This window comes from Dipteris shenzhenensis, chromosome 2, assembly GCF_047967505.1.
Source record: "Dipteris shenzhenensis isolate YYH24624 ecotype China chromosome 2, Dip_SZ_1.0, whole genome shotgun sequence".
Lineage (NCBI taxonomy): Eukaryota > Viridiplantae > Streptophyta > Polypodiopsida > Gleicheniales > Dipteridaceae > Dipteris > Dipteris shenzhenensis.
The window spans coordinates 40,924,925-40,941,802 of record NC_141597.1 but is presented as its reverse complement, the minus strand read 5'-3'; the positions used below and the strand labels follow the sequence as shown (position 1 = coordinate 40,941,802).

The window sequence follows — 16,878 nt, the reverse complement described above, 5'->3', positions numbered from 1 at the left end:
AGTTCATGCACATTGAGAACTTGGGCAAAGATGTCAAAAGTGATATATTTTCAAGCATGGATGGCTTCATGGATACTGATAAAGTTCTTGGAGTCAAACCAAGTAATTATGGAATTATGGAAATCATGCACGATAGTATAATGAGTGATGTTCTCTCTGGAGTAGAGGAGTTTCAAGACTATGGAGTTATGAAATCCATAGAAAGCGCATCAATGAGTGATGTTCTCTCAGGAATAGATGAGTTTGAAGATCATTCTGGACACTCTATCACCACTGACTATGGAGTTATGAAATCCATAAAAAGTGCATCAATGAGTGATGTTCTCTCCTCAGGAATAGATGAGTTTGAAGATCATTCTGGACACTCTAATGCCATTGTGACAAGTGGTTCTACGATTGTATCAAAAGCAGGGATGAGATCAACAAAGGACTATTCGGTATTTGACTTTGATTGTGAAATAGTTAATGTTACAAATGGTTTGACGAATGTATCAAAAGCAAGGATGACTTCAACAAAGGAATATTCAGTATTTGACTGTCAGAGTGACAAGATCAAGGATGCAACATCTCATGAAAACAACGTGACAAATAAATCTTACAAGGAGAACTACACAAATCCAAATAAGAATGTACAGAAGGTCCCAAAACAGACATACAGATGCATGAAAAGACAACGAGTCCAGGCAGATCCAAAAAAGCAACCAAAGAGAATAAGAATAATGAATGAAGATGTTATGCTAAAAGCAATGCGATCTACATGCTGTAAGCATATATGTATGCGATCCATTAACTTACATGACATCAAGGGTTGTAGAGAACATGTTTGGCAAAGGAAAGGAAGCAGAAGAAATGAATACCTACTCATGAGATTGTCTTGCTTTCTTGTAAATGATAAGAGAAGGAGAAGTTCAGGACAACAGATAAGGCCTCTTTTAAATGGAAAAAGTATTTGCAATAATGCATATCGCATTATTACAGGATTATCACATGGCACATATTGGAATTTGGCTAAAAAAGCAAAGTATGGAGTTAAATTTAACATTCATGGAAACATAGGAAGGCCCAAAACAAGAGCCTCAACGGTTGTAGCAACAGCAATTTTGAAAGATTACATTTATGAAAATGCTTTACCGCAACCCCATCTATCAGAAATGCATCTTCCGATAGGTTTGATAAAAAAAGAAGTATTTAACTCTATTGGAGAAACACAAAGCAAAGAGGGCATGCACCGGCATCTTTTCATACTTTGTATACTCTTTGGAAAAAAAGCTTTGGACATCTTAAAATCCCAAAGAGGCAAAAAATGTCAAAGTGCAATGACTGTGATGATCTAAAGCGAGCACTTGAGAGTCAAAAGAAGCTTACAAAAAAAAGAGAGAATTTCATCATGTCTCTCTTGCATACGAGATCCTGTTATCTGTTGAGCACAGATGTTGTATTGTTTTCTTACAGGCTAAAACGCCATGGCAATGGGTTTCCTAGAAATAAAATCTTGCTACCTCCCCCATGGAATCTTGGACCTCTTAGCTTTTCACCCTCCATATTCCATACCTTACCACCCTCAAATTATATAACACCTAGACGTATGAATGTGCATGAATGCACACATGTGAGTGCGCACCCCCCCCCCCCACACATACATACACACATTTTATTTTGCTCTCTCTCTCTCTCTCTCTCCCTCACACACACACACACACACACACATACACACACACACACACATGCACGCATGCACACCATAATCATCATCTCATCAGAAGATGATGGTCCACATCATCACCTAGATTGAATTATAATTCACCTCATTTCGTCGCCCCTAAGTGTCATCAAATTGGTTCTTGTGCAAAATGACGATTCAAAGACAAAGATAAAATTGAGAGGGAGGGCTAGAGAGTCGAGACCAATGAAAAGGTCAAAATGAGGTCATGAGCTCCAAAGGTTCTATGAGGTTACAAGATAAATTATATCCCACTTTTTTTAGTAAAACAAACATATTAGATTCACACATAGACAGTTGCAAGTAGTCCAATAAAGAGATTCACAAACTTCTTAGATATTCAAAATATAAGGCAAGCTCCAATTGATCAACAATTCATTCTAAAAAATTAATAGATTGCACAGAAGAGATAATAAAAATATACAACAATTGGATATTGAGCTAACAAAATTTCATTTTGTCTAAGTGATGGGGATGTTGTTCCTACAGATAAGAATTTGAAACAATCCCACAATTGTCAGGGTTGGTTGATGGATGCACATGCTAGCATCCATGCCTAAGTCCATCATGATAATATGAAAAAAAATTAAATTCTTTCTTTCCATAATTTCACATGCATGAAGTCCTCGCATATGCAAGTAGGATTGTGGTTATGAAAACTATGTAGGTCAGACCCAAGGGATTGCTAGCATAGCTCTCCAAAGTGAAAATGAAGTGGAACTTTGTAACCACATTATCATCCTTCACCACCTTAGAATTTAGAATTATTGTCCTTTGTTGATGCACTAGACATAAAGCTTCTCCTTTTTTTTTATTTTCCTAAAAAGATCTATCTCCATACAAAGAAAATTTGACATCTAGCTAGTAAACATTCCATCTGTAAGTGTGGCTAGAGATATTAAAAGTCTTATGGAATCCATCTTTGATATTGGTACATAAGGCTCATCATAAGCTTATCCATTCTGGTGTGCAAAACATTTTGCAAGTGGTCTGGCTTTGTGTCTTTTAGTAACCAACTGGATTGTACTCACTCCGAAAACCCACATGTTTGCAATTGCAATATTTCATATTGCAAGCCACATAAAATCCCAAGTGTTGTTTTTGTAAAAAGAGTTCATTTCTTCATTTCATCATCATAGTTTGTCATTCTAGCTTGTCAAAACTGAATCCTCAAAGTATGTTGGCCCTCTATCGTCATGATCATAGCCACAAGAGGATAATTGATGCTTTCAACTTGCATTGCTTTTCCTTTCTAAGTATATGTCAATTTGGGTGGTGGTCTTCATTCTGTTGTAGAATGTAAGAGTTTTTGCTCTTCGAGAAGGTCCTCTAGAAATTATTGCTCTTCTTCATCAACTATGTGACTAAGTAGTTGGTGCGACTATCACTTGTGCATTTGAGGAATTTTATTTAGATTCTTCATCACTCAGGGATTATGACCACTCAATTGATGAAATCATATGACTTGTATGCTTTTCTCTCATCATTATAGCCAACAGTAATGCATTTATGCGACTTAACATCTAAATTTTTGTGATGATAATCATGTATATGGGCATATGATATGCATCCAAATATGTAGTGATTCCCAATAGATGGATTATATTGAATGCCTCATAAAGTGTCGTACCTTAATTCGGTTAAGTTGGAAGCCAATTAAGCATGATGTTGAGGAGTATTCGCACATGTGAATTGACTTTGAATTTTATTACTATTGCAAAAGTAACTAATGAATGCAAAAGATATGTATTCACCTCCTATAATTGATCTAAGGATTTTGAACTTTTTGCCTATCTCATTCTCTACCATGACTTTGAACTCTTGAAATCTAGAAAAACCTTCAAGTTTGTCTTTAAGTAATAGACCCAACAATATCTACTATAGTCATGAATCAAAGTCAAGTAGTATATTGAACAATTAATGCTACGGGCTTATGAATGGTCCCAAATATCTATATGAATCAAATCAAGAGCACCACTTGCTCGAGAGGTTCTTTTTCTCTTCATTGTTTAATGAAGCAATATGCTTCACAAAATTTTAGAATGTCGATTGCCATAGTTAGATTTCTCAACTTCACCAAAGTTTTAAAGTCGACATGACCAATATCCCTTGTGCCATATTGTAGAAAGTGGCATTGATTGATGGTTAAGATGGTAGCTGGTTTCCACTTTGGAAGCATTGTCAGCATTGTGCACACCATCAATCACAAGGTACATTGTGTTAGGCAACATAGGTGACGCTCTTGCATAGGCATCTGTCAACTAGTATGCTTTGCTCTTTAATCACTGCTTGTGCTTGTGGTATTGTATTGCCTTCTATGTCTTTCATCTAGGCTATTTCTATTGGTCCTTATTGCATCTTGCATATATCTGCACATGGTAGCTGCTTGCTACACTATTGGTCTGCATTGTGTGCTTTGCTAACATTGCATGGTTGTTGCCATCTGGTATGTCACATGTAGAGGGGCCCAGGTTGCTTGCTGCTTGATCCATTAGTTGGAGAGAGAGAGAGAGAGAGAGAGAGCACCCTTGGACAACATGGACTTAGCCTTATTTCTCAAAGTGAGTGTTATGTATGTTATGAGAGGCCTTGGACAAAATGGATTTAGTATTATTTCTAAAGGAGAAATTGGTATATGCACTATGAGTTCGAGGGTGTTCCCACAACTTTCTATTTCACTACTTTGAAGTTAAGTTTTGAGCATATATGAGTTGTAGTATAACTCTTTGTGGATATACCTCCAAGCTAGAAAGTAGATTATCCTTCTACTTTAGAGTCTAATTTTAAGAATTTCTAGAGGAACCATCATAGGGGTGTATGGTCGAAGCCTAGATTGTAGGTGGCTATATGACCATGCTAAGAATGACTAGAAGAGACATGGGTCTAGTTCTTGTTGTCCCACATTTAACCATGTTAACAATGACCCCCCCCAAAAAGGGACACATGTCTTATTGTCACATCCCACACGTCATTAGCAATTACTTTGTGTGCTAGTCCTACTCTAGCTATTTTGACCTTTTGTCTACTGGTTGTGTTTTGTGGCAAGGCATTTATGAAGCTAATTTAAAACTCTTTATATCTCTCTTTTTCCTTTCTCAATATCCATCAAACTCTCCTTCAAGATAGTTAGGCTCTCAATGGAATAAAAATATCCTTCAACATAGGGGGAACTTGGCAGAGCTCTTAAGCACATGAATTCAAGCCATCACTATAGCCTCTTATCATAATATCAATGTGGAAATGGCCCACACATCCATCAATAACATAACTAAATAGATTATATGAATGTACAAGATATAAGGGCACACCCAAACTGAGTAACCTTGTGCACACAGGAGGGTCTTCTCTTCTATAGAGCTCTTAAGCCTCAAATTATAGCTGCTCTTCAATGTTTGCTCTCCTCTTAAAAGCTCCCCCATTGGACACTAGTATGTATTCTTTGACATCTAGTGAGCGTTTTTCCATAAGTCGTGTCGGGTCTCCATTGGACACTAGTATTATAATCTCATGTCACCTCTTTGTCTCTCTCTCCCCCCCTCTCTCTCTCTCTCTCTCTCGTTCTCTCTTCCTCTCCCTCCCTCCCCCTCCCTCCCTCTCTCTCTCTCTCCCCCCCTCTCTCTCTCTCTCTCCTCTCTCCCTCCCTCCCTCCCTCTCTCTCTCTCTCCCCCCCTCTCTCTCTCTCTCTCCTCTCTCCCTCCCTCCCTCTCTCTCTCTCTCTCTCTCTCTCTCTCTCCTCGTTTTCTCGCCCAACCAACTACTTGGCTCCTCTCACGATAGGTCCTGGCTGAGCCGAGCTCCATGGTTCAGCTTAGGGCATTAGTGAAGCCATGGAGCACCACACCCTAGCATCCACAACTCGCAGGGCCACCATAGCAGAGTCCGTCGACAGCTAGTAGTTGTCCTTCAGCAGCTCGCAGCTGTCCGTCGACAGCTCGCAGTTGTCCGTCAGCAGCTCCATCGTCACATCAAGGAAAATCACCTCCACAGTCGAGTCTGACGAATCCTTCGTTCCACAGTTAAGTGTGATGAACCCTAGCCGCCATTGATAATGTTCCGCTCACACATAGCAGCTCCAAAACTCAACCCTAGCCCATGTTAGTTTTTCATCTTACCTTATGTATAGTAGCTTGATTGGAGCTCGTTGTAGCTCAAGAACCGAACAGTTGAAGAAACACTTCTCGTCTGATGAAACTTGAGGGAGCTTGACGGCGACGCTGATCTTTCGATGAAACTTGACAGAGACATTGATCTTTTGGCGGAACAGTTGACGAAAATTTCCAAAATGGCCAAAACAAAGGTCAAGTCCTTTGCAAAGCCGTGAGTTCTTTTGTAGGGGACTCTCCAATTGCAAACCCAACAAGGCAGGGTGAACTCAAGCACAGACGTGAGTCCGCAAGAGTAGATCGACAACCTTCAAAGGGAGACCGTGAACTGAAAATGCAAAATGGAGAATGTACTCAAGCGCCTGGCGACATTGGAGACCCAGCTCAAGAAACAATCTAACCAAGGATGCATTCAAGAAGCTATAAACTAGTGTGTGAGTGATCCTCTCGTGAAGGCATAGAAATCACCAAAGAGTTTAAACATAAACCAAACTAGATCCGGGCAGGCAGTTGTTAGATTGTGAAAGTGAATGATGAGTTGATGTTCTAGGGTTGAAGTCCAAAAGTATTCATTTTTGTTATAACTTTGAAGAACATCTTTTGCCACTCTCGGGCAGGCAGTTGTTAGATTGTGAAAGTGAATGATGAGTTGATGTTCTAGGGTTGAAGTCCAAAAGTATTCATTTTTGTTATAACTTTGAAGAACATCTTTTGCCACTCTTCTAAATATGTATGGATGAATGGCCATTATGGAACATTAGTGTATAAACGTCTTTTCTTATTTCAAATATTATTATGATAAGCACATAAATGTTTTTCAGTAAATGTTCGTTTCATTTATACGAATGACAGCAAATTAGAATATAAAAGTGCCCGTTCTTTAGATGTGCTTGTAGATAACTACTCGTATCAATTGCTTTCAATCCACAAGATATTGGTGTAGATGACAAGCAGTGTCAATGGATCGTAAGTCACGTCTCCATCCTACATTGCAAATGTAAAAACACTGATGTGGATAGAGAGTTGGCATGTGGATAGAAAGTTGGTAGTATATATAACCATTTAATCATGTGAAAACATGATCATCTTGGCACAAATTTCACATTATATATAACCACATGTTCATGTAACTACACATTCATGTGGGGGAAGAGTTGGCACACTTTCTCTCCAAAAATTATAAGACCAAGGAATGTGCTGTTCCTTGGGATCTTGTATCATGTATTTTGTAAATCGCATAATGTATGTGCATTCCTTGGGATCTTGCATCATGTATTTCGCAAATCGCATAATGTGTATTGCACATTGCATAATATGTCTTTTTTAAAGGAATATTGTTGTTGCATAATGTCTCTTTTAAAAAAAAATAGAGGGACACGTGGCTCAAGGAGAGCTTGGATTTTGTGTTTGATGGCACTATGCTACCTGCCTAAAAATTCAGGTCACATGCTAAGGAAGGGTGGGCACTTGAAACCACAATGAATGGAGGTGTCTGTGAATGGAGATAGACAAGTGAGTGTCAGGTTCATTGATGCCTTAAATTCGACCCCATTGCACAATGGCGTATGGAGGTTGAATAGAGGTGCCGAGAATTCCCTTGCTTATTGCACCTCCAGAGTCCAAACCCTTCATTCCCTTCCTTGGTATGCTGTAGCCTGTAAATTGCATGAACCAGTGTGCCCTATAGCTGCAGCCTATATATTCCCCACCATAGTTTGCTCAGCATGTGGCCAAGTTTGCCATCAGAGACTTCAGAGTGATTTGGACTCTGGAGGTTTGGATTTGCAAACGGAGGTGTGCAGCTATTTTTAGCTAGTTTGGCAGCTCCATCTAATTGTCTGCAAGCATACTGTGACATTATACATTCTACTCTCTACCTCGGATCACCAGCCAACAATCCATCTCTGCCTCTCAAATAGCCATCCGCTAGAGCCTAGCAGCTATGCCAGCTAGTCTTTGAGACTTAAGGTCTTCAAGGTATTGGCAGCCTTAGTGCCCGCACCTGCGTAGGCAGTAGCCCGTCAAATGCTCTACCTCTTCTCTTATTTCTTTACAACCACCTACATCTTATATGACACTCTGCAATCTCTTTGTGGCAGTAGCCTATTTAGATTAGTGAAACTGCATGCAAATGGGGGAGAGAGTGCCTTCGAGTAATTCGCCCCAATAGTCGCTAGAGCCTCTGCACACATTGTGTACATACTGTGCTCGCAGCCTTGAGTTTACTACCCTTTGTAACTCTTTACTCCACCATAGCAAGCCTTTGTAACGCAAAAGCTCCTTTGCACATTTAAATTTGCTTTTCGTGCTTTGCCTATGCTACGGGCCCAAAGCTTAATAGTTCATTAAAATCTTTGCTCTCTATAAATCTCTGTGAGCCATCAAGCTTCATTACCCTCACAATCATCAACTCACATTTCGTAGAAGACCTTGAGTGTTGAAGGGGACATCCGCCCAACTCCGCCAACCTATAACCAACAAGGCCTATTTCTTGTGCTTCCCACTGCTAGTAGTAGCAGGCATCCTCTTCTAGGCGTGCAATTTGCTACAAGCTACCAAATTTAGATCCAATCAAACGTAATATCTAACGGATCGCTAAAAGGTATGCCCTATGTTTTTGGAAGAGCCGGTGCCAAGAAAGACCGACTCAAGGTTTAGAGTTGGCTTATTTGCATCTTCTTGGAAGCAGGGATGTTTTTATCGAAGCTATCATTTTATATTAATATAAAATCTTGGCGAAATTTTATCATGATAAATTTTTTAGTTTCATAACATTGACAAAATATACTACAATTCTATACATTTTCTTTTGAATTTCTAAGTAAAATATGTAAATCTTGGCACAACTTTTACAATTTTTACAAAAAAGTTTCAAATCTTGGCGAATGTTTCAAATTTTTATTTTTATTAGGATGTATAAACTTTTGATGTCAATATAAAAATTTCACTTCTTAACAAAACTAATATGAAAAAATCATCCATGCTTGGAAGATAGTCGACGCTCCTTGCATCCAAGTTCTCAGTTTGGGAAAATGAGCACCAGCAACTATAAATTTTATGCAGCAAATTGTCAAGAAGGTTGGAAACTTTTCTTCGATGTTTTGTGTGGCCTTCTGTTTTGCTTCAACTCCTCTTGCTAGTCTTGCTTTTGGACGATCAAGAACTTTGTGTTGTCTACTTTCAGCTTGCAATCTTGTAAGTTGTACCTACCCTTTTGCTTCAGCCCCTGCTGATCTTGCTTTTGCGTTGTCTACTTTCAGCTCGCCCCAGTTGCTACGGTTTTGCTTCAGCCCCTACTAGTCTTGCCTTTGCTCCATCAAGAACTTTGCATAGCATGTTTCTAGCTTGCCCAACTTACAGTCTTGTAACAATGTGCAGTCGGAGAAAGACACAGATTGCGGCAGCTAAAATGCGAGAGATTGACAAAGGTAAGGAATCAGTGCAGCAACCCAGCTACTGGAAGAGGGAAGAGGCATAGTAGAAACTCAAATCTGCTCGTAGCAGATCCCGAGATCCCCAATATTAAAGAGAATCCCATCACCATCGTTGTTGAGCAATGTCTTCAATGGCTAGCATTGTTGCAATGCTTCCTTCCGTCGAAGATCTGCACCTGATGATGCCTGACGGGAGCGCAATAGCATCGGCCCGGGCAAGGACAGAAGTTTGAAAAGCAACAATGCAAGCGACCATAATGGAGGTTGAGCAAGTGCATCGCGAGTGTTGCAGAAATGCACGCTAGTTTACATTGCTCATGTTCAGGGGTATTATCAACAATCCTTTAAGTGATTCTCCAGTACGTTTTGGGAGCAAAGCTCGATTCAAGTGTAGACACTTATGTTAATATTTCTCAAGCTTGGAGCTGGCAGAACGAAAGCGAAAAGGCGAGGCAGGGAAGAGCGCAACGTCGCGTACAAAGTTAGAGGTGGAAGCGAAAGAGGGTTGGAAAGGGAGAGCAGGAGGAAAATGGGGAGGAGCAAGATAAGATCAGGATCAACAAGGCGCCTGTGCTGATGCTATGGGTGGCGATGGTGGTACAAACGCAGGCTAAGCTTTGGGAAGGCGAGGAGGTCAAAAGGCAAGAGGCTATGCATAATTGAGGAACAAGAGAAGAGGAGGACTCTATTTTGAGATTCTTTAGTTAGTAGTTAATAAAGACGCTTTATAAACAAGGCTCATGGCTCGACGAGAATAGCGTGACATGTGGCTCTACTAGAGCTTGAATTTTGTATTGATAGCACTATGCTGCCTGCCTAAAGACTCTTAGTCTTAAATTGATGTATGGCTGACCACGGTTTTCAGAATATTATGTAGGTTCCCCTAAATAATTGGAGCTGCTTTTTGCACTCCTTGGGAGTTGCCATGTGCCCTCCCTAGGCAGATGTACTAGATGATTTTTTTTGTTGTCCCACAGACCGGTTGGTCTCCCATGGACATTAATAGACTCTCTGTGCGTGCATGCATGCGTGTGTACGTGTGTGTGTGTGCATGCTATTCCTCTCAAGCCTTATTCTCCCTCAACGCTCCAACAACTGTGCTATGTTAAGTGCCATTGTATGAAGGCTTGCCTTGTCAATGTCAAAAACATTTAAAGAAAGCCCTCAACGTTAGAAAGTTTTAAAGGAAGCCCCTATTTTAGTTTTCCCTAGTGGATGGACAAAATAAAATCCCACAAAGCAATTTTAGCTTTGAAGATGAACCATCACTAAGACTTTCCCCAAAGGGCAAGCCAAGGCCAGAACACAGTGTAGTCTCAGTCTCATGATAGTCACTCATAAGTACTAGTCTAGATTTGGGTTGGAGGGCATGTGGAGTAAGGGTGTTTACAGAACAAACTAGAGCTGCCCATGCTCGCCCATGGTGCATTGAATCTCTCTGGGCTGTAGGCTAGAAGTAGGCAGGCAATCTTGCTTGTCCATGATATATGGGCGATGCCCATGGTGTGCCAGTCTGTAGGCACCCTAAGTACTACATTAAGTACTACATTGTGGGGTGGAGTGGAGTGTGCGATGAGCAAGGTAGGGGTTACTCCACTACACTGTTAAAAAAAAAATAAATCACGCACCCAGACACCCACCCATTTGAGCCTATTGGCTCTACGCTGCAAGTAGAAATTGATTGCGGGCCGCTGCCAAGTAGGCAAGAAGCCCTCTAGTGTTTACTCAACAAGAAGTTAAACGAATACCAAACCACACTTGTTTACGCCAAGAGACCAAACCACACTGGAATGTTCCACTAAATCACTTGGAGTGTTAACAAATACCAAAACACTTGCATGAAATTCATCTTGTTTGAAGAGTTGAAGAGTTTTGAGAAGGATTACATTGTGAGGTGGAGTGTAGAAAGAACTTCCATGCGTGCAATGAGCAGGGCAGGAGCTTTTCCGTTGGTGAGGTCCATTGCAGGACTGGCTTGTTCTTCTTCTTGTTATTGTTGCCATCCTCGCCTTGCTCACCATTGCCGCTTGCCTCCTCCTCCTCCTCTTTGCGTCGTCTCCAGACACCTCTCTTGGACCCCACGCCTGCCCTCTTCACCTCTCGTTGCTCCAGGCCCTGCTTCAGGTCATGGCAGATTTGTTCTTCAAGCATGTTTGCTCAATAATCTCGTCCTTTTCCCGGCAAAATCAGTACAAAATATGACTTTTACGACTCGCAATAAAAGCGGTGGAGGTGTTAGGAGACGAGAGAGTGCTTGTAGCTGTACCTCCCTTGTATTCAAATGAGTGAATGATGTGGGTCAACTATACCATTTGGAGAAATTCGGTCTGCGCTCCTCAAAGAAACGTCGTTTGCATTGTCCAACGTCTCGTCAGGGACATGAGGTCTGGAGGCGGGTTTCTATGTAGCCCAAGCATTAGTTCTTTAATCTCCATGTTTGCACTGCTACTGTTTCTTTACAGGATCTGGCAATGCTGGCAGCTCAAGTGATCCAATCACAGGATTTCATGCAGATTCGAATGTCCAAGCTACACAATGTACCAGGACAAAGAGATGCTCTCAAGTGAATGGAGCCTCAAATGTTAATCATCCTCTCCCTAGTAATCAAGATAGTCACAATGTGCGATGGTTTCCTTATTTGGATGAGTTCAGGGTTAAGGATTCAACCGCTACTAGCTCAGAAATTATACAGATGCTGGGTCCTTTTCTATCGGAAGAAAGAAAAGAAAAAATTGAGAGAGTTGCAGCAAACCGAACATACTCTGTATGTCCTGTAATGGAAGGCCTTATTGATCTTGGAAATATAGCTGCTGTTTGCAGATCTGCAGATGCACTTGGATTCCAGTCAGTGCATGTCATTTCGAATGAGCCAAACAAAAGGTAGGCTCTTTTATTGCAATCAAAGCAAAAAAACAGGCTAGCAATGATCCATCCAAATTATCCTCGTTGCATGCATGATTATTGCACGTTAAGTGAAGACATCAAATTACTACTCTGTAAGCATAGTCTCACACCCACCTTGGGTACTGATGAAGTCTGTGGATGTTAGAGTAGCTAGTCCCTGCTGTGCATGTTGGAGATGATGAATTGTAATGTCTGAGAAGAAAAAGGAGTGGGTGTGCATGCCGAAATTGCTGGGGAGTCGGGACCAACTAGTCAACCACCTCTGGACCAACTGCCTTCAACCGCCCAAAGGATGACTCGGCCCCTCTGCTGGGCCTTTCAAAATGCCATCATTATCACCTGCATTTCTACATATGCTGTGAACAGACTGCTACTGTATGTCTGAGCTGCATCCTTTTAGAGAGCCCATATTTGTGAGCCCAATAGTTGGCGGCAATTGCAAGGAGAGATCATGCTACAAAACGGTTGTGGCACCCTATCACAGCCAAGCCAGCTCACGGCACAAAATTGCCAAATCAGTAGCCCTCAAGGTCCACTCACAGATTTACAGATGGCTTGCTATCAAGATGACGTGGCTGCCCATTTACCAGCTCCGCATGAAGCTCATTGGGCAGTCTTTCTTGCTGCGCATGCTACGCACGTGGCACCTTCATACTGTGCCACATGGCACCTCTCATATCCATGTACCCTACACAGTGAAAAGACCCTTTGTTGATCTCATGTAGACGTCATAAGTAGGCATTGACCCTACTGCTCCAACACCCCAATGATGCACCATGGGCCAACTCCCTCTTGATCAACGAGAAGCTCCACAAGCTCCCTTGGGAAGCTTTTTGGAAGATACTGCAGGCATTGTTGTGAAAAGCAGTTGGATGTACATCTGCACATTTCGACATAACGTTCTGAATTTGTCTATGTGATTTGTACTTGCCTGTCTAGCCCGTGTGCCATATCGATAATTTTGTTCCAGTGCTCTAATAACTCCTTCAATTATGATCCTAGCTGTTTGACTGGTTCACCAAAGAGGCAGCTTGTTGAGAGAGAGAGAGAAATGAAAATGAAAGGACTCTATTAATGTCCACTGGAGACCCAAGAGGATCTATGAGACAGCAAACAGAAACTAAGTTTGTCAAAGCCAAGTTAGAAACAGCTCTAGATGAGGTTGGGTTGAGGCTGATGTGACCTGGTGATATTGTGAGAAGTGCAGTGGAACTGAACAACAATGGAGAGAGAGAGGAAGCTGAACTGGAAAGGAGAGAAACAAGAGAGACTACAGAAGGATCTCAGGAGAAAACCCCGCCTCTGCTGGGGGAAAACCTCTACTCAAAGATGGACTGAGGACTCCACAATGAGATGGGAAACAATGAGGGGAGGGGGCCCTATATATGTGGTCCCCCTCCTGCCCATTGGAGGAGGGTATCCTGACAGACCAGGGGCCGACCCAAGGTCGGGTATATCCACCCTGCTGGTCGGGTATGGTGACCGTGGTTGGTGGCCAGGTTGACCACGCAACAAAGGCACGACCTAGGCGGCATCAAGGCGGCCTGGTGGCAGCCGTACAATGAGCCTGGGGGCTTCTGTGGCTTCTATATTTGTCTTGGATGCACTGTCTATTTATTGGCTTGCACTTACTAACAAGAAAGGGGTACGAAGGAGGAAGATAGGAGATTGCTTTTAGCAAGAGACAAGAAAGAAAACTTGCTGCATACATTACCTGCAAGCTCCTGCTGGCTGGCCCTTACAAACACCACCTCTTAGATCTGAAAACACCCTTCAAAGTAATTACCCTTTTTTCTGTACTCCCAAACAGTCCGTACCTCCTTATCCTTCTCTTCGAAACAGCTTCAAATGGCACACAAAAACCCTTCACAGCATGCTGGTTCCAGGCCCTCTACATAGCATAGGTCACTAGCCAACCTTTGGCTCTGCTACCATGTGAGAAGTGCAGCAGAACTTAACTACAATGGAGAGAGAGAGCAATGGGCCCGGGGGCAGGCACAAACAGCCCCGCACCCCTCTGGATCAGTCAGCAGCAGATATGGCATGATGGCGACCTGGTACGGGCTCCGTACACCCCTGCACATGCTCTGTACACCCCCCCACGTTCTGGACTGAGCAGCCATCAAGACAACCCCCCCTTACAACCCACAAGCAAGCCCTCACTATCCGTCACATGGGCGGGCAGACCCACAACCAAGGTCCTCAGTGTATGATACAGGAGATGTCACCTCTAACAGATATACCATTGCCAGAACCTCCTTTCAATTGTACAAGTCAAACAGAAGGCATGTACGTCTATGGGGTTCTGTTGGGGCTGACCTGACCTGCTTATATGCACACTGCCAGAACCTTCTTTCAATATTCTATTAGTTCCTTTAGGCGTGATCCAAGTTTTTGGGTGGCTGCTCAAAGAGATTGTGCAGGTCCCTGGGTGTTAGCATGTGTAAGTTGTGTCCCTATCTGATGCATTGATAGGAATGCATCCAAGACTTGTGCGAGCTTAATCCTCTACGTTATCTATTTGAACCCTTTATTCTCTTGTGACCTTTGTCTACTTGCTTCTACAGGTCATGCATGACGGTCCTCATCTTCTATATGCTGTATTGTTTTAATCCTGACATTTGTGCCCCATGTATCAACCTGCGGTTCACCTCTGTCATAGGAATCCATCTAAGAGAGAGAGAGAGAGAGATCACAGTTCTGTGCCCCATGTATCAACCTGGGGTTCACCTCTGTCATAGGAATCCATCTGTGAGAGAGAGAGAGAGAGAGAGAGAGAGATCTCACAGTGGATTATAAGGAACCTTGATGTGTGGCAGAATTCGATATGTGGCAGATACAAGAAACATAGGAAAGTGAGTATGGGCTCAGAGAAATGGCTGGATGCTGAGCTTTGGGATACCACAAGGGAGTGTCTTGAAACATTGCGGATGCGTGGCTACCGAATTGCAGTGACAGTTGTTGGAGATGATACTGTATTAGTTTAAAAGGGCTTTGTACTCTCCATTCTATTTCGTGATGATAGGGTTTTTGGGGTGGAAGCCAGATTGTCAGATGGAAAAGCTTCTCATTAGGTGTTTGTACCGGTAGACTGGCAGGAGAAAGAGCTGAATTTTAACTTCTTTTAATTTCTTCCTTGAATCAGGTCTCAATACTTGACGTAGACTGGTCAATACCAACAGCTGTGGTTTTTGGAAATGAGCACAGGTCAGTGTACAACGTTGAGCACATGCTCTGCATCGTGGTTAAGGTCCGCTTGCTTATTGGGAACTCTTTCAAATGAAGGATTATGTGGCTTACTATATGGACAGCCCTATTTTTAAAATACGTAAAGTTTCAACTTAATGAAACTTAACTTAGGCTACATAATTCTTGCAGTGGCGTCAGCATAGATGCAATGCAGATGTCAGATATGAGATGCAGCATTCCGATGGAGGGCATGGTTGATTCTTTCAATATATCGGTTGCAGCCGGTATAGTTATGCATCAGGCTGTCCATGACAGAATTGCTCGATTGGTATTATGCACCAGCCTAATATGCTTCTTTTGCATACATTTCGTTCATCGGTTGCTGTACAGTAGAGTGAAGGCTACAGCAGTATCACAGGTCCTGATTTCACATTCGTACACCTTTGGTATCCTTTTCTATTGTTTCAGGGCAGACATGGAGATCTATTGCAGGAAGAACAAAAGATTTTATCAGCTGATTTTTATTTACGCCATAGCTCTCAAACCTTGAATATTATAGACCGACTGCTTGACAAAAAACAAGTTGAGAATGAAACGTCCTTGAGGTCTGTCTTAAGGGGAGAACTTGAGGTTGATATTGAAAAGCCGGACTACTTAAAGAAATCATATTAGAGAACATTAGGCGAAGTTCTTGGTAGGAGCAATTATTGCTAATATGTGTAACATGTTGACTGGAGTACTGTTAGGCTATCCTGCCTTGTGGGAAATTTGTTATACCACATTCAGCTACATATCCGTGTGTTATAACCATGCTCATTTTTAAATAAAAGGTCAAATTTACGATTGAATCAAGTTTAGGGACTAGTGTCTAGATGAATGACTTGTGTTTACCCTAAGATGAATGAGTTCGTTTAAGATTTGTTCTTGGGGGATTTTGTGCACATTTATTCCAGGAATTGAATGGAAATTCTCTATATATTCTGCCCTTTGGGATTTTTTCTTCTGGGCTTGCACAACTGGACTTGTAGGAGTTTGTGGAACACTATCTCGCATCTTTAGGCAGTTTTAAAACATGTTTTGCAACATCTAATATAACTATGTTGGGCTTTACAGAGTATATGTTGAATAATAAGGTTATATAAATTGAGTATACAAGCAGTTGTAGCTTGAATGAAGAGATTGGGACTACTTTTTGATTAGCCTTCTCCTTTAGCGCTAGCCTTCGTCATGGCTGAGTTTGCCCTTCACCTCCGGAGTGCCGACAGAAACTCAGTATCCCACTTTCTTTTATTATGACTTTGAAAATAGAATCTTTTGTTTGAAGACTTATTTCATTAATTTTGGACTCATGTCTACTTTTGGACTATTCCTTAAAATCCTTCCCAAATGAAAAGTTTACTTTATGAAAATGTCATTCGAGAATCAAAAGTTTACTTTCTGGCATTTTCACATAATACATTTCATAATATCTCTCTACAATGTTGTACAAATAATGCAAAAACTACTATTAAATCCTAAATTTTTTTTT

General features: G+C 41.6%; 1 protein-coding gene across 3 annotated transcripts; it reads left to right on the top strand.

Annotated features, from left to right (window-relative positions):
* The first annotated feature begins 11,055 nt into the window (after positions 1-11,055).
* Positions 11,056-16,202, top strand: LOC147904762 (tRNA/rRNA methyltransferase (SpoU) family protein). Of its 3 annotated transcripts, XM_087395380.1 has the most exons (7): positions 11,056-11,381; positions 11,720-11,877; positions 12,078-12,137; positions 14,998-15,136; positions 15,307-15,368; positions 15,540-15,678; positions 15,819-16,202. In XM_087395380.1, the coding sequence occupies exons 2-7, from the start codon at positions 11,825-11,827 to the stop codon at positions 16,020-16,022; spliced, it is 657 nt and encodes a 218-aa protein (XP_087251506.1). In that variant the 5' UTR covers positions 11,056-11,381; positions 11,720-11,824; the 3' UTR covers positions 16,023-16,202. The 3 variants fall into 3 exon arrangements, with proteins under 3 accessions (XP_087251506.1, XP_087251489.1, XP_087251498.1); XM_087395363.1 differs by having other exon boundaries at positions 11,720-12,137; positions 15,819-16,200; XM_087395372.1 differs by having other exon boundaries at positions 11,720-12,137; positions 15,824-15,995.
* The last annotated feature ends 676 nt before the right edge of the window (positions 16,203-16,878 follow it).

What these genes read in the sequence shown, in the direction of transcription:
- LOC147904762 (XM_087395363.1), top strand. Translation starts at nt 11,096, where the DNA reads ATGAAATTCATCTTGTTTGAAGAGTTGAAGAGTTTTGAGAAGGATTAC. An exon ending in TCGAATGAGCCAAACAAAAG is followed by an intron (nt 12,138 to 14,997) that starts GTAGGCTCTTTT and finishes GATATGTGGCAG; the next exon opens with ATACAAGAAACATAGGAAAG. An exon ending in ATGACAGAATTGCTCGATTG is followed by an intron (nt 15,679 to 15,818) that starts GTATTATGCACC and finishes CTATTGTTTCAG; the next exon opens with GGCAGACATGGAGATCTATT.